The 24166-nt window shown below is 37.2% G+C and overlaps 1 protein-coding gene across 2 annotated transcripts in view; it reads left to right on the forward strand.

The window, feature by feature from the left end:
- LOC124123828 (neural cell adhesion molecule L1-like) overlaps positions 1-24166 on the forward strand; it is a 61423-nt gene that overhangs the window by 24777 nt on the left and 12480 nt on the right. For both annotated transcript variants that reach the window (XM_048380967.1, XM_048380966.1), the window contains exons 6-7: positions 13747-13906; positions 18797-18933. In XM_048380967.1, the coding sequence (XP_048236924.1) occupies positions 13747-13906; positions 18797-18933 (297 nt within the window). The remainder of the gene's footprint in view (positions 1-13746; positions 13907-18796; positions 18934-24166) is intronic.

Raw genomic sequence — 24166 nt, forward strand, 5'->3', positions numbered from 1 at the left:
TTATAGCAGATAGTGTATGTGTAGTGAATAACATTAAGTTGGAAGCAGATAGTGTCTGTGTAGTGGAATAGATAGGTTTATCACATAGTGTCTGTGTTGTGGATAAGATTATATTTATAGGTGATAGTGTCTGTGTAGTTGATGAGATTAAGTTTATAGCAGATATTGTCTGTGTAGTGGATGAGATTTAGTTGATAGCAGATATTGTCTGTGTAGAGGATGAGATTATGTTTATAGCAGATAGCGTCTGTGTAGTGGTTTAGATTAAGTTCATGTCATATAGCGTCTGTGTAGTGGATTAGGCTCAGTTTATAGGAGATAGTGTCTGTGTAGTTGATGAGATTAAGTTGATAGCAGATAGTGTCTGTGTAGTGGATAAGATTAAGGTTATAGCACATTGCGTCTGTGTAGTTGATTAGACTCACTTCTTTGAGTGGCATTTAGAAGTTGGTGTGATGAGTAAGACGAGTTCTATGAATGAACAACTTCTTTATTACAAGTAGTGCGACGCTTCGGTATAGATTAAGTTGAAAGAAGATAGTGTCTGTGTTGTGGATAAGATTATTTTTATAGGAGATATTGTCTGTGTAGTTTCTGAGATTATGTTTATAGCAGATATTGTCTTTGTAGTGGATGAGATTTAGTTGATAGCAGATATTGTCTGTGTAGTCTGTGTAGTGGATGAATCTTTTTTGTAGCAGATAGCGTGTGTGTAGTTTGTGTAGTGGATGAGATTAAGTTTATAGGAGATAGTGTCTGTGTAGTGGATGAGATTAAGTTGATAGCAGATAGCGTCTGTGTAGTGGATGAGATTAATGTGATAGCATATAGCGTCTGTAAAGTGGATTAAACTTAGTTCATAGCAGAGAGTCTGTGTAGTTGATGAGATTTAATTGATAGGAGATTGTGTCTGTGTAGTGGAAAAGATTAAGCTTATAGCATATAGCGTCTGTGTAGTGGATTAGACTCAGTTTATAGCAGATAGTGTCTGTGTAGTGAATAACATTAACTTGAAAGCAGATAGTGTCTGTGTAGTGGAATAGATTGGTTTATCACATTGTGTCTGTGTTGTGGATAAGGTTATGTTTATAGCAGATAGTTTCTGTGTAGTTGATCAGATTAAGTTGATAGGAGATTGTGTGTGTGTAGTGGAATAGATAGGTTTATCACATAGTGTCTGTGTTGTGGATAAGATTATATTTATAGGAGATAGTGTCTGTGTAGTTGATGAGATTATGTTTATAGCAGATAGTGTCTGTGTATTTAATGAGTTTAAGTTCATAGCAGATAGTGTCTGTGTAGTTGATGAGATTAATTTTATAGCAGATAGCGTCTGTGTAGTGGATTAGATAAAGTTCATTACATATATCGTCTGTGTAGTTGATTAGGCTCAGTTTATAGGAGATAGTGTGTGTATAGTTGATGAGATTAAGTTGATAGGAGATTGTGTCTGTGTAGTGGATTAGATTAAGTTTATAGGAGAAAGTGTTTGTGTTGTTGATAAGATTAAGTTGAAAGCAGATAGTGTCTGTGTAGAGGATGAGATTAAGTTAATAGGAGATAGTGTCTGTGTATTTGATGAGATGAAGTTTATAGCAGATAGTGTCTGTGTGGTTGATGAGATTAAGTTTATAGCAGATAGCGTCTGTGTAGTGGATTAGATAAAGTTCATGTCATATAGCGTCTGTGTAGTGGATTAGGCTCAGTTTATAGCAGATAGTGTCTGTGTATTTGATGAGATTAAGTTGTTAGGAGATTGTGTCTGTGTAGTGGATTAGATTAAGTTTATAGGAGATAGGGTCTGTTTAGTGGATTAGACAAAGTTCATGTCATATAACGTCTGTGTAGTGTATTAGGCTCAGTCTATAGGAGATAGTGTCTGTGTAGTGGATAAGATTAAGTTGATAGGAGATAGTGTCTGTGAAATGGATAAGATTAAACTTTTAGCATATAGCGTCTGTGTAGTTGATTAGACTCACTTCTTTGAGTATCATTTAGATGTTGGTGTGATGAGTGAGACGAGTTCTATGAATGAACAACTTCTTTATTAGAATTAGTGCGACGTTTCGGTGTAGATTCTAACACCTTTATCAAGCAAGAGATAGCAGATAGTTTCTGTGTAGTGAATAAGATTAAGTTGAAAGCAGATAGTGTCTGTGTAGTGGAATAGATTGGTTTATAACATAGTGTCGTTGTTGTGGATAAGATTATGTTTATAGCAGATAGTGTCTGTGTAGTTAATGAGATTAAGTTTATAGCAGATATTGTCTGTGTAGTGGATGAGATTTAGTTTATAGCAGATATTGTCTGTGTAGTGGATGAGATTTAGTTTATAGCAGATATTGTTGGTGTATTGGATGAGATTTAGTTTATAGCAGATAGGGTCTGTGTAGTTTGTGTAGTTGATGCGATTCTGTTTATAGGAGATAGTGTCTGTGTAGTTGATGAGATTAAGTTGATAGCAGATAGTGTCTGTGTAGTGGATGAGATTAAGGTGATAGCAGATAGCGTCTGTAAAGTGGATTGGACTTAGTTTATGGCAGATAGTGTCTGTGTAGTGAATAGATTGGTTTATCACATAGTGTCTGTGTTGTGGATAAGATTATGTTTATAGCAGATAGTGTCTGTGTAGTTAATGAGATTAAGCTTATAGCAGATATTGTCTGTGTAGTGGATGAGATTAAGTTTATAGCAGATATTGTTTGTGTAGTGGATGAGATTTAGTTTATAGCAGATAGCGTCTTTGCAGTTTGTGAAATGGATGAGATTATGTTTATAGGAGATAGTGCCTGTGTAGTTGATGAGATTAAGTTGATAGCAGATAGTGTCTGTGTAGTGGATGAAATTAAGGTGATAGCATATAGCGTCTGTAAAGTGGATTGGACTTAGTTTATAGCAGATAGTTTCTGTGTAGTGAATAAGATTAAGTTGAAAGCAGATAGTGTCTGTGTAGTGGAATAGATTGGTTTATAACATAGTGTCGTTGTTGTGGATAAGATTATGTTTATAGTGTCTGTGTAGTTAATGAGATTAAGTTTATAGCAGATATTGTCTGTGTAGTGGATGAGATTTAGTTTATAGCAGATGTTGTCTGTGTAGTGGATGAGATTTAGTTTATAGCAGATATTGTTGGTGTATTGGATGAGATTTAGTTTATAGCAGATAGGGTCTGTGTAGTTTGTGTAGTTGATGCGATTCTGTTTATAGGAGATAGTGTCTGTGTAGTTGATGAGATTAAGTTGATAGCAGATAGTGTCTGTGTAGTGGATGAGATTAAGGTGATAGCAGATAGCGTCTGTAAAGTGGATTGGACTTAGTTTATGGCAGATAGTGTCTGTGTAGTTGAATAGATTGGTTTATCACATAGTGTCTGTGTTGTGGATAAGATTATGTTTATAGCAGATAGTGTCTGTGTAGTTAATGAGATTAAGCTTGTAGCAGATATTGTCTGTGTAGTGGATGAGATTAAGTTTATAGCAGATATTGTTTGTGTAGTGGATGAGATTTAGTTTATAGGAGATAGCGTCTGTGCAGTTTGTGAAATGGATGAGATTATGTTTATAGGAGATAGTGCCTGTGTAGTTGATGAGATTAAGTTGAAAGCAGATAGTGTCTGTGTAGTGGATGAAATTAAGGTGATAGCATATAGCGTCTGTAAAGTGGATTGGACTTAGTTTATAGCAGATAGTGTCTGTGTAGTAGATGAGATTATGTTGATAGGAGATAGTGTGTGTAGTTGATGAGATTAAGTTGATAGCAGATAGCGTCTCTGTAGTGGATTAGATACAGTTGATGTCATATAGTGTATGTGTAGTGGATTGGGCTGATTTGATAGGAAATGTTGTCTGTGTAGTGGATGAGATTAAGCTTATAGCATATAGTGTCTGTGTAGTGGAATAGATTGGTTTATCACATATTGTCTGTGTTGTGGATAAGATTATGTTGATAGGAGATAGTGTCTGTGTAGTGGATGAGATTTAATTATTAATAGTTTATAGCAGATATTGTCTGTGTAGTCTGTGTAGTGGATGAGAGTTTTTTGTAGCAGATTGCGTCTGTGTAGGTTGTGTAGTGGATGAGATTAGGTTGATAGGAAATAGTGTCTGTGTGGTGGATGAGATTAAGTTTATAGGACTTAGTGTCTGTGTAGTAGATGAGATTAAGTTGAAAGCAGATAGCGTCTGTGTAGTGGATGAGATTAAGGTGATAGCAGATAGTGTCTGTGTAGTGGAATAAATTGGTTTATCACATAGTGTCGTTGTTGTGGATAAGATTATGTTTATAGCAGATAGTTTCTGTGTAGTTGATGAGATTAAGTTTATAGCAGATATTGTCTGTGTAGTGGATGAGATTAAGTTTATAGCAGATATTGTCTGTGTAGTCTGTGTAGTGGATGAGACTTTTTTTTGTAGCAGATAGCGTCTTTGTAGTTTGTGTAGTGGATGAGATGAAGTTTATAGCAGATAGCGTCTGTGTTGTGGATGAGATTAAGTTTATAGGAGATAGTGTCTGTGTAGTGGATGAGTTTTAGTTCATAGAAGATTGTGTGTGAGTAGTCTGTGTAGTGGATGAGATTAAGTTTATAGCAGATATTGTCTGTGGGGTGGATGAGATTTGGTTTATAGGAGATTGTGTCTGTGTAGTGGATGAGATTTAGTTGATAGAAGATTGTGTGTGAGTAGTTTGTGAAGTTGATGAGATTAAGTTCATAGCAGATATTGTCTGTGGGGTGGATGAGATTTAGTTTATAGGAGATATTTTCTGTGGGGTGGATGGGATTTAGTTTATAGGAGATATTGTCTTTGGGGTGGATGAAATTATGTTTATAGCAGATAATGTTTGTGTGGTGGATGAATTTAAGTTTATAGCAGATAGTGTCTGTGTAGTGAATAAGATTAAGTTTAAAGCAGATAGTGTCTGTGTAGTGGAATAGATAGGTTTATCACATAGTGTCTGTGTTGTGGATAAGATTATGTTTATAGCAGATAGTTTCTGTGTAGTTGATGAGATTAAGTTTATAGCAGATATTGTCTGTGTAGTGGATGAGATTAAGTTTATAGCAGATATTGTCTGTGTAGTCTTTGTAGTGTATCAGACTTTTTTGTAGCAGATAGCGTCTGTGTAGTTTGTGTAGTGGATGAGATGAAGTTTATAGCAGATAGTTTCTGTGTAGTTGATGAGATTAAGTTTATAGGAGATAGTGTCTGTGTAGTGGATGAGATTATGTTTATTGGAGATAGTGTATGTTTAGTTGATGAGATTATGTTTATAGGAGATAGTGTCTGTGTAGTGGATAAGATTAAGTTGATAGCAGATAGTGTCTGTGTGGTGGATGAGATTGAGCTTATAGCATATAGCATCTGTGTTATGGATTAGATAAAGTTCATGTCATATAGTGTATGTGTAGTGGATTAGGCTCAGTTGATAGGAAATAGTGTCTGTGTAGTTGATGAGATTAAGTTGATAGCAGATAGTGTCTGTGTAATGGATAAGATTAAGTTTATAGGAGATAGTGTCTGTGTAGTGGATGAGATTAAGCTTATAGGATATAGCGTCTGTGTAGTTGATTAGTCTCAGTTTATAGCAGATAGTGTCTGTGTAGTGAATAACATTAAGTTGAGAGGAGATAGTGTCTGTGTATTGGAATAGATTTGTTTATCACATAGTGTCTGTTTTGTGGATAAGATTATGTTTATAGGAGATTGTGACTGTGTAGTTGATGAGATTAAATTTATAGCAGATATTGTCTGTGTAGTGGATGAGATTTAGTTTATAGCAGATATTGTCTGTGTAGTCTGTGTAGTGGATGAGACTTTGTTTTGCAGCAGATAGCGTCTGTGTAGTTTGTGTAGTGGATGAGATTATGTTGATAGCAGATAGCGTCTGTGTAGTGGATTAGATAAAGTTGATGTCATATAGCGTCTGTGTAGTGGAATAGGCTCAGTTTATAGCAGATACTGTCTGTGTAGTGGATGATATTATGTTTATAGCAGATAGTGTCTGTGTAGTTGATGAGATTAAGTTGATAGCAGATAGTGTCTGTGTATTTGATGAGATTAAGTTGATAGCAGATCTTGTCTGTGTGGTGGATGAGATTAAGTTTATAGTAGATAGCGTCTGTGTAGGGGAATAGGCTCAGTTTATAGGAGATAGTGTTTGTGTAGTTCCTGAGATTAAGTTGATAGCAGATAGCGTCTGTGTAGTGGATTAGACTCAGGTTATAGCAGATAGTGTCTCTTTAGTGAATAAGATTATGTTGAAAGCAGATAGTGTCTGTGTAGTGGAATAGATAGGTTTATCACATAGTGTCTGTGTTGTGGATCAGATTATGTTTATAGGAGATAGTGTCTGTGTAGTTGATGAAATTAAGTTTATAGGAGATATTGTCTGTGTAGAGGATGAGATTATGTTTATAGCAGATAGTGTCTGTGTAGTTGATCAGATGAAGTTTATAGCAGATAGTGTCCGTGTATTTGATGAGATTAAGTTGATAGCAGATAGTGTCTGTGTAGTGGATGAGATTAAGTTGATAGCAGATAGTGTCTGTGTAGTGGATAAGATTAAGTTGATGGGAGATAGTGTCTGTGAAATGGATAAGATTAAACTTTTAGCATATAGCGTCTGTGTAGTTGATTAGACTGACTTCTTTGAGTGTCATTTAGAAGTTGGTGTGATGAGTAAGACGCGTTCTATGAATGAACGACTTCTTTATTACAATTAGTGCGACGTTTCGGTGTAGATCCTCACACCTTTATTAAGCAAGAGATAGCAGATAGTGTCTGTGTAGTGAATAAGATTAAGTTTATAGCAGATAGTGTCTGTGTAGTGAATAAGATTAAGTTGAAAGCAGATAGTGTCTGTGTAGTGAATAAGATTAAGTTGAAAGCAGATATTGTCTGTGTAGTGGAATAGATTGGTTTATCACATAGTGTCGTTGTTGTGGATAAGATTATGTTGATAGCAGATAGTTTCTGTGTAGTTGATGAGATTAAGTTTATAGCAGATATTGTCTGTGTAGTGGATGAGATTAAGTTTATAGCAGATATTGTCTGTTTAGTCTGTGTAGTGGATCAGACTTTTTTGTAGCAGATAGCGTCTGTGTAGTTTGTGTAGTGGATGAGATGAAATTTATAGCAGATAGTTTCTGTGTTGTGGATGAGATTAAGTTTATAGGAGATAGTGTCTGTGTGGTGGATGAGTTTTAGTTCATAGAAGATTGTGTGTGAGTAGTCTGTGTAGTGGATGAGATTAAGTTTATAGCAGATATTGTCTGTGGGGTGAATGAGATTTAGTTTATAGCAGATATTGTCTGTGGGGTGGATGAGATTTGGTTTATAGGAGATTGTGTCTGTGTAGTGGATGAGATTTAGTTTATAGAAGATTGTGTGTGAGTAGTCTGTGTAGTTGATGAGATTAAGTTCATAGCAGATATTGTCTGTGGGGTGGATGAGATTTAGTTTATAGCAGATATTGTCTGTAGGGTGGATGAGATTTAGTTTATAGGAGATATTGTCTTTGGGGTGGATGAAATTATGTTTATAGCAGATAGTGTTTGTGTGGTGGATGAGTTTAAGTTTATAGCAGATAGTGTCTGTGTAGTGAATAAGATTAAGTTTAAAGCAGATAGTGTCTGTGTAGTGGAATAGATATGTTTATCACATAGTGTCTGTGTTGTGGATAAGATTATGTTTATAGCAGATAGTTTCTGTGTAGTTGATGAGATTAAGTTTATAGGAGATAGTGTCTGTGTAGTGGATAAGATTATGTTTATTGGAGATAGTGTCTGTGTAGTGAATAAGATTTAGTTTAAAGCAGATAGTGTCTGTGTAGTGGAATAGATGGGTTGATCACATAGTGTCTGTGTTGTGGATAAGATTATGTTTATAGCAGATAGTTTCTGTGTAGTTGATGAGATTAAGTTTATTGGAGATAGTGTCTGTGTAGTGGATAAGATTAAGTTGATAGCAGATAGTGTCTGTGTGGTGGATGAGATTGAGCTTATGGGATATAGCGTCTGTGTAATGGATTAGATAAAGTTGATGTCATATAGTGTATGTGTAGTGGATTAGGCTCAGTTGATAGGAAATAGTGTCTGTGTAGTTGATGAGATTAAGTTGATAGCAGATAGTGTCCGTGTAATGGATAAGATTAAGTTTATAGGAGATAGTGTCTGTGTAGTGGATGAGATTAAGCTTATAGGATATACCGTCTGTGTAGTTGATTAGTCTCAGTTTATAGCAGATATTGTCTGTGTAGTGAATAACATTAAGTTGAGAGGAGATAGTGTCTGTGTAGTGGAATAGATTTGTTTATCACATAGTGTCTGTATTGTGGATAAGATTATGTTTATAGCAGATAGTGTCTGTGTAGTTGATGAGATTAAATTTATAGCAGATATTGTCTGTGTAGTGGATGAGATTTAGTTTATAGCAGATATTGTCTGTGGAGTCTGTGTAGTGGATGAGACTTTGTTTTGCAGCAGATAGCGTCTGTGTAGTTTGTGTAGTGGATGAGATTAAGTTTATAGGAGATAATGTCTGTGTAGTGGATAAGATTATGTTTATAGCAGATAGTGTCTGTGTAGTGGATGAGATTAAGTTAATAGGAGATAGTGTCTGTGTAGTTGATGAGATTATGTTTATAGGAGATAGTGTCTGTGTAGTGGATGAGATTAAGTTAATAGGAGATAGCGTATGTGTGGTGGATGAGATTAAGTTTAAAGCAGATAGCGTATGTGTGGTGGATGAGATTAAGTTTAAAGCAGATAGCGTATGTGTGGTGGATGAGATTATGTTAATAGGAGATAGTGTCTGTGTAGTGGATGAGATTAAGTTTATAGGAGATAGTGTATGTGTAGTGGATGAGACTTAGTTCATAGCACAGAGTGTCTGAGTAGTTGGAAAAATTAAGTTGATAGCAGATAGTATCGGTGTAGTGGATACGAATAACTTTATTGCGTATAGTGTCTGTGTAGTTCCTGAGATTAAGTTGATAGCAGATAGCGTTTGTATCCTGGATCAGACTAAGTTTATTGCATATAGCAGCTGTGAAGTAGATTAATTAAGTTTATAGCCGATAGTGTCCGTGTAGTGGATAAGAGTATGTTTAAAGCAGATAGTGTCCATGTAGTGGATAAGAGTATGTTTAAAGCAGATAGTGTCCGTGTAGTGGATAAGAGTATATTCATAGCCGATAGTGTCTCTGTTGTGGATAAGATTATGTTCATAGCAGATGGTGTCTGTGTAGTGGATAAGATTTAGTTTAAAGCAGATAGCGTCCGTGTAGTTGATATGATTAAGCCTATAGCAGAATGCGTACGTGCGACTTAGCACTCCACATGGATGTATCATTATATAGAATAGCGTGCCACCAGAGCCTCTGGCAGAAAGTAATTATGAATTGCATGAATAGGTATTAACTGAAAAAACAGACAAGTAATTAAATCTATACTCACAATCCGGCGAAAGCCAGTGTTCCTGAATAGCCAGTATGTCCACTGAGTTTGGAATTTCACTATTTATACCACGTATACCATATAACATACCACGTACAATCCATGTAAGACTAAGAGTCATAATTAAAGACACAAGGGACATGATATGGAGTGGGACACTGGTTTCAGCCCTAATGCACGTTTTCTACTGACGTCGTTGCTTGTTATCACTGTACTGACCGTGCTTTTCATAGTTCCTGAAGCGCGGAACGTAGTCACGACATTCTATATCTTCAGGCCAGAACTTTTTGTCATCAATGACATAATCATAATCGTCACACGACATATTGACTTGAACTGTGTATGTCTCTGTATTGTCGTAGTGGACACGTTTCTTCAGCAGGCGTGCATGAGTAACACGTACGTGGCGTTCATGTGCGTAGTCAAAGATTAACTGTTTGACATCATCAAACGATTTGTCTGCCCTGATATTAGAGAGAACAACTCTTTTGGTCCGGACTCTTGAAACCCCTTCAAGTGTGTTGTAGGAATTAGCCAGTGACTTGATCTTGTAGGTGCCTGAAGGTTTATCAGAGTGACTTCCTGTGTGAGGATGGACAGGGTGAGAGTTGTCACCATCTACTATGCCGGAAAAAAACTAGACCATGGAATTTATCATTGTAGATGTTCCACAGAAGATCAGTGTTCGTCAAATCTACCATACGTGGTTTCTCCTTTGGTTTTGAAGTCGTTGTTTCTGATGTTGTATTTTTGTGAGATTATCTCCTTGTATGATCTGCTCTGTTTCTCAATCTTTTCGTTGTCATGACTGTTTGCGTTCGTTGTAGGTTGGGTGGGTGTGGGTTGGCACTGGGTAGTGTCAAGGGTGATCGTTGTTGATGCAGTTTGAGTCTGTTCAGTGGGTACATCAGTTGATTTTGGGGGCGATTTTACTGCGCTGGCATATGAGAGCTTCATCTTGGAAGTGACGTTGCCTATCTTATTATCAATAGTCTTTAGTTTGGTGTCTATTTCATAATTAAGACGAACTAGTTCAATTCATGCTCAAGCTCGTGAACTCTTTCCTTGAGAGTTTTAATTTCTTGTGAGTCGAGTTTGAGTTGTGCTCTTAATTCCGATCGTCTTAGTTCTGAATCTTCCAGCCTTTTAGCAAGGTCGTCAATTATCTTGCTCTTGTGGCCGATCTTGAGATCTTTTGGTGACAGGTCTTCATTCAGTTTCAACTCGATATCCGAGAGCTTCTTGACAGTGGACTTTGTAGCCTGTGGGACACACTGTTTAAGTTGCACGACATGACTCAGTATGAGCCCAATGACATCGGTATCGCCTGTTAGTTTTCGATCTGTATCAATGTTGTCGATGGAGTACATGTTCTGGTACACATCATTTAATATATCTTGTGCACATTTATCGAGGGCATTGCGAGCACCGCCATTTATATTTCGTCGTTTGACAATCGATCCTGGTGGAAAGTTGTCACAATTATCCTTTACATAATCGTATAAGCCCTCTCTGACGTGATTGATTTCCTTCATGCTTTTGTAGTAGATACCAAGTAAACTTTCCATGAATGATCGCTTTTCTTTGTGTCCAAGATTTTTCTTAATCTCCAGAGATATGGCTTTGTTCTGTTCATCGCTGGTCTGTGTACTGTCGACCTCGTCGGATTCTTCTATTGTTGGCCAATCAGTCCCCGAGCGCTCACTGTGCGTCTCTGGTGAAGACTCAATTGTTGGGCAGGCTTGGGTTGTTAACACATGCGTGGCGAGATAGTTTTGTTATTGCAAATAGCTTATTGCTGATAGCTAGTGTCTTTGCAGTGAATAAGATTAAGTTTATAGAAGATATTGTCTGTGTAGTTCATGGGATTAAGTTTATAGCAGATGGTGTCTGTGTAGTGGATTTGATTAAGTTTATAGCAGATAGCGTCTGTGTAGTGGATAACATTAGGTTTATTGTATATAGTGTCTGTGTAGTGAACAAGATTAAGTTTATAGCAGATAGCGTCCATGTAGTTGATGAGATTAAGTTTATAGCAGATGGTGTCTGTGTAGTGGATAATATTAAGTTTATAGCAGATAGTCTGATATTAAGTTTTTATCATATAATGGGTAGGTTTCTCGGCAGGATAAAGCCAACGGATAAAAACGATATCCGTTGGGGTCATATGCGGATAGAGATACAAATATCAAAGGTCAAGTAGGGACTACTTTCACTGTTTTTAAAAAAAACATGGCGTCGCCCTCGTCATTCGACGATCGAGTCAGAAATAACCATCGGGAATCTGGATAAACAACAGAGATAATTGCTATCATTATTAAAAGATCAGTCTATTATACTGAAAATCAGTGTCTAACTGTTACGTAGCGAAGGCATTTTATAAGTTTTGGCAACTTTGGAGAAACAATTTTGCGAGGGCACGAGGCCTAGTCAAGCGGGATCAGTAGTCATATCTGTGCTTGTAGACCTCTGCGGCTTGCAACCTTCTCCACAAATTAAAATAATTGGATTTTCCCGAAATATGTTTGAATTGTTAACTTGTTTCGTTTTGTCGCTGCGTGTACATCTGACTACACTTCTTAGCGTTATGACAGGACAGATCGACTGTCAACAACGTCTGACCGTGGCCGTGAAGTCTCGTAGACTAGGTTTAGAGTAGCTTCCCCATGACAAAGGGCAGTTACTCAAGCGGACAGACCGATGGATTGCCGCGAAAGGCAATTAAAAACAATTGTTGTTTTGCGTATATGTTGCTTCGCCACTGTATAAGAAACAGATTTCAGTTGGAACTATATTGGCTACTGTCACTGTCCGACTGACACATCACTTACCCTGTGACGTAATAAATATTAATGCGCGCATTCCAGGAAAACTCGCAATGTTTCGGTAATGTTTATGAGAGAGGGAAAGCGATTTTGAAACACAGAATAAAAAAAGGCAGTATTTGATTAAGAGGTTGTCACGCTTCTGTGTTTGGGGATGGTAAATATCCTGTATTAGGAATCAACATTATGTATTTAGCTCACCAAGGCTCGCTAAATGCAATGTTTATTCATAATGCAGGATATGGTGTCTGTGAAGTGAACAAGATTAAGTCTATAGCAGATAGCGTCCATGTAGTTGATGAGATTAAGTTTATAGCAGATGGTGTCTGTGTAGTGGATAAGATAAAGTTTATTGTATATAGTGTCTGGGAAGTGAACAAGATTAAGTTTATAGCAGATAGCGTCCATGTAGTTGATGAGATTAAGTTTATAGCAGATGGTGTCTGTGTAGTGGATAAGATAAAGTTGATTGTATATAGTGTCTGGGAAGTGAACAAGATTAAGTTTATAGCAGATAGCGTCCATGTAGTTGATGAGATTAAGTTTATAGCAGATAGCGTCCATGTAGTGGATAAGATAATGTTTATAAAAGATAGTGTGATATTAAATTTATTGCAGATTGTGTCTGTGCTTTGGATAAGATTAAGTTTTTAGCAGATATTGTCTGTGTAGGGACTAAGGTTATGTTTATAGCAGATAGCGTGATAGCAGATAGCGTGTAGTTGATGAGAATAAATGTATTGCAAATAGTGTCTGTAGTTGATGAGATTAAGTTTATAGGAAATTATGTCTGTATCGTGGTTAAGATAAGGTTCATAGCACTTTGTGTCTGTGAATTGGGTAATATTAAGTTGATAGCATATAGTATCTGTGTAGTTGATAAAATTAAGTTGATAGCAGATAGTGTCTGTGTAGTGGATTAGACTCAGTTTATAACATATAGAGTCTGTTTAGTGGATTAGATTAAGTTGAGAGAAGATATTGTCTGTGTTGTTGATGAGATTAAGTTTATAGCAGAAAGTGTCTGTGTAGTGGATAAGATTAAGTTGATAGAAGATATTGTCTGTGTTGTTGATGAGATTAAGTTTATAGCAGATGGTGTCTGTGTAGTGGATAAGATTAAGTTGAGAGAAGATATTGTCTGTGTTGTTGATGAGATTAAGTTTATAGCAGAAAGTGTCTGTGTAGTGGATAAGATTAAGTTGATAGAAGATATTGTCTGTGTTGTTGATGAGATTAAGTTTATAGCAGATGGTGTCTGTGTAGTGGATTTGATTACGTTTATAGGAAATGTCGTCTGTGTCGTGGATGAGATTAAGTTTATAGCAGATGGTGTCTGTGTAGTGGATTTGATTACGTTTATAGGAAATGTCGTCTTTGTCGTGGATGAGATTAAGTTTATAGGAGATGGCGTCTGTGTCGTGGATGAGATTAAGTTCGGTGTTTACATCCTTGCTTCTGTTTCAGGAGTTGTTGTACGTCCACCACCCAATAGTTTAAAGCTGATGAGAAACACCGGACTAGCTTTGCATTGCCACGTCACCGAGACATCAGGAGGAAGAGATGTAACTGTAGAATGGCTGAGCTCCAAAGACGTATCGCCTTACGATCCAAAGAACGCACACAGGTAAAATAATTGAGGTTTAATTATAACCAATGTGTAACCGTAGAATGGCTGAGCTCCAAAGACGTATCGCCTTACGATCCAAAGAACGCACACAGGTAAAATAATTGAGGTTTAATTATAACCAATGTGTAACCGTAGAATGGCTGAGCTCCAAAGACGTATCGCCTTACGATCCAAAGAACGCACACAGGTAAAATAATTGAGGTTTAGTTATAACCAATGTGTAACCGTAGAATGGCTGAGCTCCAAAGACGTATCGCCTTACGATCCAAAGAACGCACACAGGTAAAATAATTGAGGTTTAGTTATAACCAATGTGTCTCTTTCTGCAGCAGGCCTATTTCTTTACCATACATCTGTTCTATTTCTGAATTCTAATATTTCCATTTATCGCAAATAAGTACATGCTATCTATCACTCCACCCTGGCTTACACTAGAGATAACTCTTGGGGGAGATCAAACAATGTCTCCTGGAAGCTATCGTTACAATGAATTTCATTACAATGCTTTTGCAGACCATTGTGACGCCATCGGTTACCATAACTCCACGAAGTCTCTACCACTGAAGGTTGCGTACTGTACCTTTTACAACCAAGGAACTGGTTATTACTGTTTATGTTGGAAGAATTATGTTGGATGACAGACAGAATCTGATTCAAACATATATATTTTTACAAATATGTGAGAATGGATTGGTGAACAAGCGAATCGCTTATGTGAATTCCGCTCCATGACGCATTTTACATCATGCAATTAATACATCATGCAATTAATACATCATGCAATTAATACATCATGCAATTCATACATCATACAATTAATACAACATGCAATTAATACATCATGCAAATAAAACATCATACAATTAATACATCATATAATTAATACATCATGCAATAAATTCATCATACAATTAATACATCATACAATAATACATCATACAATTAATACATCATACAATTACATCATGCAATTAATACATCATACAATTAATACATCATACAATTAATACATCATGCAATTAATACATCATGCAAATAATACATCATACAAATAATACATCATACAATTAATACACCATGCAAGTAATACATCAGTGAAAGTTAAATGTAACAAATGAATTTTAAGTACCAAAAAGCTAGATGTGTATACTTGATAAAAATATTTGCAGTTTCTTATCATTCAATTCATTTACTTAATTGAAAATCTGCCATTTTTTAAATATGAAGTTTTGAATAGAATCTAATATCTGGGTTTGATCTTCCTTGATCAAATACGAATTTCCGTACAGCACAGTTTGTGAAGAGTATGTGGGTAAAAATACATTTCATTTCAAAGAATATAGTAATTTGTACACACACACAGACACACACAGACAGACAGACACACACACAGACGCACACAGACACACAGACACACACAGACACACACACACACACACACACACACACACACATACACACACGCACGCACGCACGCACACACACATATTGTAAAGCATCGTCGGTTTGTCTTCATCGATGATCTACCATTCAAATGTTATTTCCTGCTCACAAAGGCATTGTTTTATATTGTTTATATTTTCTCGTAAACTAAGCCAGAAATAGCAATCAGGTGATCTGTCTCTTTGTGACATGGTTGATTGTGTGTCAGTGTTCACGATATCAATGCCTGGATGTATTTCACTAAGTACAGGTTGTCGTCATAAAGCTGTAACATCGCTGAATGCCGCGTTAAACAATATATCAATCATGTCATCAAAATTTCACTATGTCAACCACTTATCCTTCTAATCCATCCAAGGGGCGGTCGGGTAGCCTGGTGGTTAAAGCGTTCGCTCGTCACGCCGGAGACCCGGGTTCGATTCCCGACATGGGTACAATGTGTGAAGCCCATTTCTGGTGTCCCCCGCCGTGATATTGCTGGAATATTGCTAAGAGCGGCGTAAAACTATACTCACTCACTCACTCTAATCCATCCAAGGGGCGGTCGGGTAGCCTGGTGGTTCAAGCGTTCGCTCGTCTATTGCTTAGAGCGGCGTAAAACCATACTTACCCAATACAATCAGATCCAGTTGCCTTTTCGGTGTCCACGGACAGTAAAATATTCCTAACTTCACCTTTAATTAAAATTTCATTTACTCATAGATTATCAACTTTATCTAATTCTACGTACGGGAGGTGTATATCAGGATTACATACACGGGACTGGTCAACAAATACAAATATTGGAATTATCACTCAGCCTATCAATACAATTGAGGGAAATTGTCTCGATATAAATGGAATAACGTTAAAAGCGGCGTTAAACCCAACTCACTCACTCACTCGGGTGTTTGTTGCAGGTGCCACTGTTGGGACAGGATACGCCGAACACCTGGTGTCATCGCTCAGTGATAGTGATTCATAAATACAAGCTTATGATGTAGTTGGAACCTTACAATCGACTTTGCTTTTAGCAGATATTTAATGCATTTATTGGAAGGGTTTTATCTATATTGAAATGGCTGACGGCTTCCTTCTTACACTTAGACCGCCTCCGTGGTCTAATGGTAGAGCGTCCGCCCGGAGAGCGGAAGGTCCGGGGTTCGATCCCCAGCCGCGTCATACAAAAAGACGTTGAAAGATAGTTTTATGTGTTACCCTGTCTGGCGCTCGGCATTAAGGGCTATAACAACTACTGGTCGGCTCGGAGTCAGTATACTGTGTCTGAGTGGGATATTCATGTTAACCTGCGGCATGGTATCTCAGTGTGCTAGCTCTATAAAACGGCATCAGTCCGGACTAGTACAAGCAGCCACACACACACACACATGCATGCACGTCGCCATATAAGTGCAATAATCTTGGAAGCGACGTTAAACCCCATTTCACCTCACTCTGAATGTGCATATCCGATGTTTTTTTAGTATTTTGTTAATATTAAGTTGTTCCGGGCATTTAGGCATGATATAATCAAACACCACATTGTCGTTGTACGGGTTCGAATCTCATTCAATGTCTTTGGAGATGGACCTTGAGCACAATTAAATAATTTCTTCTGATTTAGAAATTAAGGTGCTCATACGTTTTCAGAATACATAAGAATGCCTAAATTAAGTGTCATAACATTCCTTTTCGCATATTTATTCTGATAACTTTCATAGCTATTGCTATGTCTTGGGTACAGTGTGTGAAGCCCATTTCTGGTGTCCCCCGCCGTGATATTGCTCGAATATTGCTAAAAGCGGCGTAAAACCATACTCACTCACTCACTCATTTATAAGTTAGGTTTGCGACAAGGGTTTTCTTTACGGGTAAATTGAATAGGATTTAGTACTATCGGGAATTAATTTAACTTGCGCTCAAGCAGCCCATTCGCTTTTTCTTTCTTTTGACGACAAAGACACAAATCATGTCAAATTTTCTTTAAGACTGTTACAACCTTACTGTCCCTTTCACATATTCACATGGATGAAACGACAAATGCAGGTGTATTTCTCGGTGAACTTGTGAAGAACATTCAAGACAGATGAAAATATAAATATTTTTATGAATTATTTCTCGGTGAACTTGTGAAGAACATTCAAGACAGATGAAAATATAAATATTTTTATGAATTATTTCTCGGTGAACTTGTGAAGAACATTCAAGACAGATGAAAATATAAATACTTTTATGAATTATTTCTCGGTGAACTTGTGAAGAACATTCAAGACAGATGAAAATATAAATACTTTTATAAATTATTTCTCGGTGAAATTGTGAAGAAAATTCAAGACAGATGAAAATATAAATACTTTTATGAATTATTTCTCGGTGAACTTGTGAAGAACATTCAAGACAGATGAAAATATAAATATTTTTACGAATTATTTCTCGGTGAACTTGTGAAGAACATTCAAGACAGATGAAAATATAAATATTTTTACGAATTATTTCTCGGTGAACTTGTGAAGAACATTCAAGACAGATGAAAATATAAATATTTTTATGAATTATTTCTCGGTGAACTTGTGAAGAACATTCAAGACAGATGAAAATATAAATATTTTTATGAATTATTTTTCGGTGAAATTGTGAAGAAAATTCAAGACAGATGAAAATATAAATACTTTTATGAATTATTTCTCGGTGAACTTGTGAAGAACATTCAAGACAGATGAAAATATAAATACTTTTATGAATTATTTCTCGGTGAACTTGTGAAGAACATTCAAGACAGATGAAAATATAAATATTTTTATGAATTATTTTTCGGTGAAATTGTGAAGAAAATTCAAGACAGATGAAAATATAAATACTTTTATGAATTATTTCTCGGTGAACTTGTGAAGAACATTCAAGACAGATGAAAATACAAATACTTTTATGAATTATTTCTCGGTGAACTTGTGAAGAACATTTAAAACAGATGAAAATATAAATATTTATTATAACAAAATGTTCTTATAAAAAAATTAGTTAAGTCAATATATTCTAACTATTTCGATCGTTTCTCTCACTTCTGTCATTTCTTTTTTTCTTCTTTCCTGATTAAGATGACACGCTGTGATGTAGCTGAAGTCCTGCTCAAAATGGCATTAAACTGAAAATTGTAAATTGGTCATTTGTGTGGATTGGTCAACACAAGGTTTGGCCTCAACTGCGATGGAGAGGTGTCTGGTTCAGCGACGAACCAAGATTTTACCCCTGTCGAGGGGTTGGAGGAGCAGGGGTCTGCAGACGCCGGGTACAGCGTACAGGAAGTGGACAGGTTTGGTGGGGGTAGCGTTATGATGTGGGCGGTTATCTCTCATCATGGCAGGACAGGTTTGATCCATAACCAGGGCAATCTTTCAGCTCAACGATACATCAACGAAATTCTCCTTCCGCAAGTCCCTCCACTCACTCACTCTCTTATTTCTGCAGGATCTTCGCTCAGGAAACCTCGCTGGGGAGCACGCTGTACATTGACGACTTGTTAGATGAAGGCGGAAAACCACATACGTGTCGGGTCAGAATCGATGGGAACACCGTCGAACGAGACATATACCTCCCATTATATGGTAAAGGTTTATTGAAAATGTCTTGCTGATTTAGTACGCGTCAGTATTGTGCAGTTAATCCAGGGTTGGAGTTACATGCAACAGAGATGAAGGGATGACCCGGGCAGGAAATATATACACGAGTACTCGTTGGTCTTCTTTGATAGGCATTTAGAAGTTGGAGTACTACGTAAGGAAAAGAATCTCTGGATGAACAACTTCTTTATTACAATTAAGAGCAACGTTTCGGTGTATGTGATAACGGTGTTGGCATGTTGGTATATTTGGGGATTCGTTGGCATGGAACTGTATACACATTCAAATTTATATTCCCCGTATTTTCAAACACATTTCGCCGCTGAAACGTCATAATGTATGCTGATATTGTTAATGTAGTTGTATCATTAATGTTATCTTTGAAAAGCCTTTAGAAGTGATACACATAATGATTCCGAAATGTGTGTTCCTCATAATACCCATCGCTATGTGGCTGAAATATTGCGATGTAAACTTTAACTCACTCCTTATAATACAGAAGTTGACATCCATAAATTCTCTTCCTTATCATTAATGCATATTACTGGTGTTTAGTTGAATAATTATCGCTAACCCTGATCAATTTGTAATCCAATTGTGTGTACATTGGTCAATAGTGTGCACATTGGTCAATAGTGTGTACATTGGTCAATGGTGTGTACATTGGTCAATGGTGTGCACATTGGTCAATGGTGTGCACATTGGACATTAGTGTGCACATTGGTCAATAGTGTGTAAATTGGTCAATAGTGTGCACATTGGTCAATGGTGTGCACATTGGACATTAGTGTGCACATTTGTCAATGGTGTCAATAGTATGGTCATTGGCCTGCGATTTCTTCAAAAACAGAAACGCAATACGGACATTTTGGGCCAAAAGAGCAAAATAAGCGGACGAAGAGGTGCAAAATGAACAGGTTTAATGTGTTAATTTCCCGGATCAAAAGGATCACAACAAGGACGTGCAAACCATTAGTCGGGAAACACGCACGATGCGGAAAAACGCACCAAGTGCATTAACAAAATAGCCATGGAGCTGCACGTACTGAACGTGCACCAGCACTATGGAAGGTATTAATGTGCAGTGTTTTCGATTCCCTCGCATCAGCAACAGTGACAACAAGATGTCAAGATTAACAGAAGTGCAAAGAAACAACGTCATAGGCTGCTTGCAGGCAGGGGAATCACCATCAGTTGTAGCAAGGCTTTTCAATGTAGCGCCCAGCACCATCTCATGACTATGGGATCGGTTTCAACAGCAGGGGTCAACATATGATCGGCGTATGAGTAAAAAAACACCCCCGTCCAGGATCGCTACATCCGACTGCGCCACCTACGTGAAAAGAGGACCACAGCCACCGCAACCGCATCCCAAATACCCGGACTGCGCAGAATCACCGACCAGACCTTACGAAACCGTTTAAGAGCAGCAGGTCTACGAAAAAGACCTGTTCGACGCGTCATATGGAGTCAACAACGGCTGCATTGGTGTCGTCAACACAGGGTATGGCCTCAACTGCAATGGAGAGATGTCTGGTTCAGCGACAAACCAAGATTTCTCCTCCGTCGAGGGGATGGAGGAGCAGGGGTCTGCAGACGCCGGGAACTGCGTACAGGAAGTGGACAGGTTTGGTGGGGGTAGCGTTGTCATGTGGGCAACTATCTCTCATCATGGCAGGACAGGTTTGGTCCATATCCAGGGCAATCGTACAGCTCAACGATACATCAACGAAATTCTCCTTCCACAAGTCCTCCCAATTGCTGCCAACAGCAACGTTGATGGTCTCCCCTGGCCCTCCAGATCCCCGGATTTGAATCCGATAGAGCACCTGTGGAATGAGTTGGATAGACGGCTACGCCGACGTCAACCACAAACCCAGACGTTGCAGGCCGAGTGGGCTACTCATGTGATTCGCATACACGTCTCTTCCATGGGCAGGAGATGTCAGGCCGCTATCGATGCTAACTGGGGACATAAGAGTGTGAAATATTGCCCGTTAGTGTGTTCATTGGTCAGTGGTGTGAACATTGCCAATTTGTGTGAACATCAATCAGTGGTGTGCACACTGGTTAATAGTGTAAACATTGGTCATTGGTGCGTACATTCGTAATTGGTGTGTAAATTGGTCATTGTTGAGCACATGGATATTGGTGTGCACATTGGTCATTGGTGCGTACATTGGTCATTGGTGCGTACATTGGTCATTGGTGTGTAAATTGGTCATTGGTGCGTACATTGGTCATTGGTTTGTAAATTGGTCATTGTTGAGCACATGGTCATTGGTGCGTACATTGGCCATTGGTGTGTAAATTGGTCATTGTTGAGCACAAGGTTATTGGTGTGCACATTGGCCTCCGGTTTTGTCATAAATTTAAACATTGATCCGACACTTTGTGTGCACATTAAACAGTAATGTGAACATAGGCAATTTGTGTGAACATTAATAAGTTGCGTGAACATTGGCAATTTGTGTGAACATCAATCATTAGTCTGAACATTGCGAATTTGTGTGAACATTACTCAGTAATGTGAATATTGGTAATCTGCGTGAACATTTCTTAAGTAGGGTAAACATTGGCAATTTGTGTGAACATATCCAGTAGTGTGAACACTGGCAATTTGTGTGAACATTAATCAGTTGCGTAAACATTGGTAATGTGTGTGAACATTAAATAGTAGTGTGAACATTGCCAATGTGTGTGAACATTAATCAGTTTTGTGAATATTGGCAATTTGTGTGAGCATTAATCAGTTTTGTGAACATTGGTAATTTGTGTGAACATTACTCAGTGATGTGAACATTTGTAATTTATGTCAACATGAATCAGTTGCGTTAACCCTCTGGATGCCGAGTTTTTTTCTGACGCCAATTTTCCTAAGATCGGAAAAGTGAAGGTTGTGCGAGAATTGCGCTCACACGGCACTGGATCTACCTCTGGCTATAAAATTACGCAGAGGTGGAGAATATTAACTTTCCTGTTTGATGGTGTAAAGTTAACTGCAAATATTAATCCGGTTTTAAATAAATACACTTCTAAGTGTTGTTCGAGAATTTATTCTGCGTTGAAAAACAGTAAACTCCTCCGCATTTTATCGTACACCGATAAAAGTACTGTGCGATGATTTTTTTCATTTAGAAGCTTTACGGAAACTGTGAGGGAACAAAATACTGCCTACTATCTGAACGACGTAACTACATATTAAATGGAGCTATATGCGTATGAATAACGGCATACATCCAATGCCAAAAATAGCATGCCGTAAATGACGAAAACTGATTTTTCTCTGACGTCAAAAGGCCCCGGATAGGTTACACACGTACAAATAAAATGGGGGCATAACTCCGCTAAGCGTAGCACTAGTTTATTGTAACTCGGGTCGCTTGGGGAGAATTAGCTGTGGGTAAGGACAATTTATTTTCGTGGTGTTTTGTTCACGTGGAACCAAACTATTCCAACACAAATATCGATATTGAAACTGTATACGTTTAGTTATATAAAAAATCCCCATAAGAAATGATCAAATCGTACTTCATTAAAAATAGGTAATAGAGAAATGGATTGCCCTGTCTAACCTATAACTTAGTCCTTAGATTCCAACATTCTCCTGAATGTGTAAGTGTAATTTGACTAATGTTGCACCATTATTAATGGAGCACTAGCCTTATCATCAAATGTAATGAAATACCAAAAAAAATAACGTCATGCTATTTGACGTCATGGCTGGTTTTATGTCTTTGATAACGTCGGAGAAAGCAGCACTGGTATTTTGATTAATACATATCTCCCCTAATTTTCGTTCATGGTATGGAACATCTCGATGTGTAAAACGGAATTTGACGCTTTTTCGACACAATATAAATGACTGCTTTCACCATTAAATAATTTCTTGAATAAGTAAACAATTAAATAGTTCATCGTGTATCTTAATTGGACGAGACACGCACCTGTTAGGCATCAATGTACGTAATGAAATACTCAAAAGAATATTTCAAAACAACCAAAATTATCTTCAATATTGGACCAATATTTGTTCATCACTGTGTTATTTTTTCTCTTCATCTCCTCTCAGAATTACACAATAAAAGATGCGAAGAAAGCTCTTTTGGTATAGAATTTTCAGGATAATCGTATAAGGTTGAACCAACGGGGTACCTGGCATGGAGTTTATTATTTTAAACATTTTACAATTCCCGGAGAAATAAAGTAAACAGTATAATATCCTGTGATCACAATATTGAAAAATGAATGAAGCCATTGATTATATAATGCAAAACGAGAGGAATAATTCCTAAATTGTTTGTGACTAACGCGCACCTGGCGAATCGTTAGATATCACTGTTCTGTGTATCAAACGACATAAAAAACAATTCTAAGACCAAGACAATTTTTTCAGAAATCTGTGCATATATTTTAACGAAAAATATTATCCATTTTGTTAAAGTAATATATTCTGTTTTAGTTATAAAATAAAATGAAACCGCTATTCATGGACATTGGTTATATGAACTTATAATATTGACTATTACACATCCCAAGAAACACGTACATGCTGCAGTTACATTTACACTTCATCTTGTAACACTTGTCCAAAGGAAAGAAATATCGTATTCGACACTAAAAACCTATCAATTGTTATGTAAACAATGTTAAAAAACCAGGAGATTATGAAAGGTTCGTTCATACATGTTGTGGCCTCTATTTACGTATGATATCATATTGAACATTGACAAATATTCAAAGTGAAATTAATTGTGTGAAAAAATGTATAAAACATATGCAAAATCTACATCCCAGTGTACTGACACTGTAAACAGCATGGTACAATGACCGTGTGCACTCTCATTCAAGGACCTTCATCTCAAAGAAATTACCAAATATGTACAACAATGTTGACGTATGACATCACTACCTGTGACCGACTTTTACAAAATGGCGTGTTCACTGTCAACAATACGCGGGATTTTATGAGGTGACTTTCGTTGATTCAGAGATCGTATATACATAAATGTGACATGTAAGTAATCAGAAACATTCTGACAATCTATGTACTGTTATTTGTTGTTATAATTTTCATTGAAACAAACCGAAATAGTCAGAAATTCCGATAAATACTGTTGTCGTTGTGTGTGATTTTGCGTCAGTCATGGCGTCACACAGGACGGTAACTTTGACAAGTTCTGTTGAAAATATCAAAACATTACAATGTATCTATTTT

Source organism: Haliotis rufescens, unplaced genomic scaffold, assembly GCF_023055435.1.
Source record: "Haliotis rufescens isolate VD_foot unplaced genomic scaffold, xgHalRufe1.0.p SCAF_34, whole genome shotgun sequence".
NCBI lineage: Eukaryota > Metazoa > Mollusca > Gastropoda > Lepetellida > Haliotidae > Haliotis > Haliotis rufescens.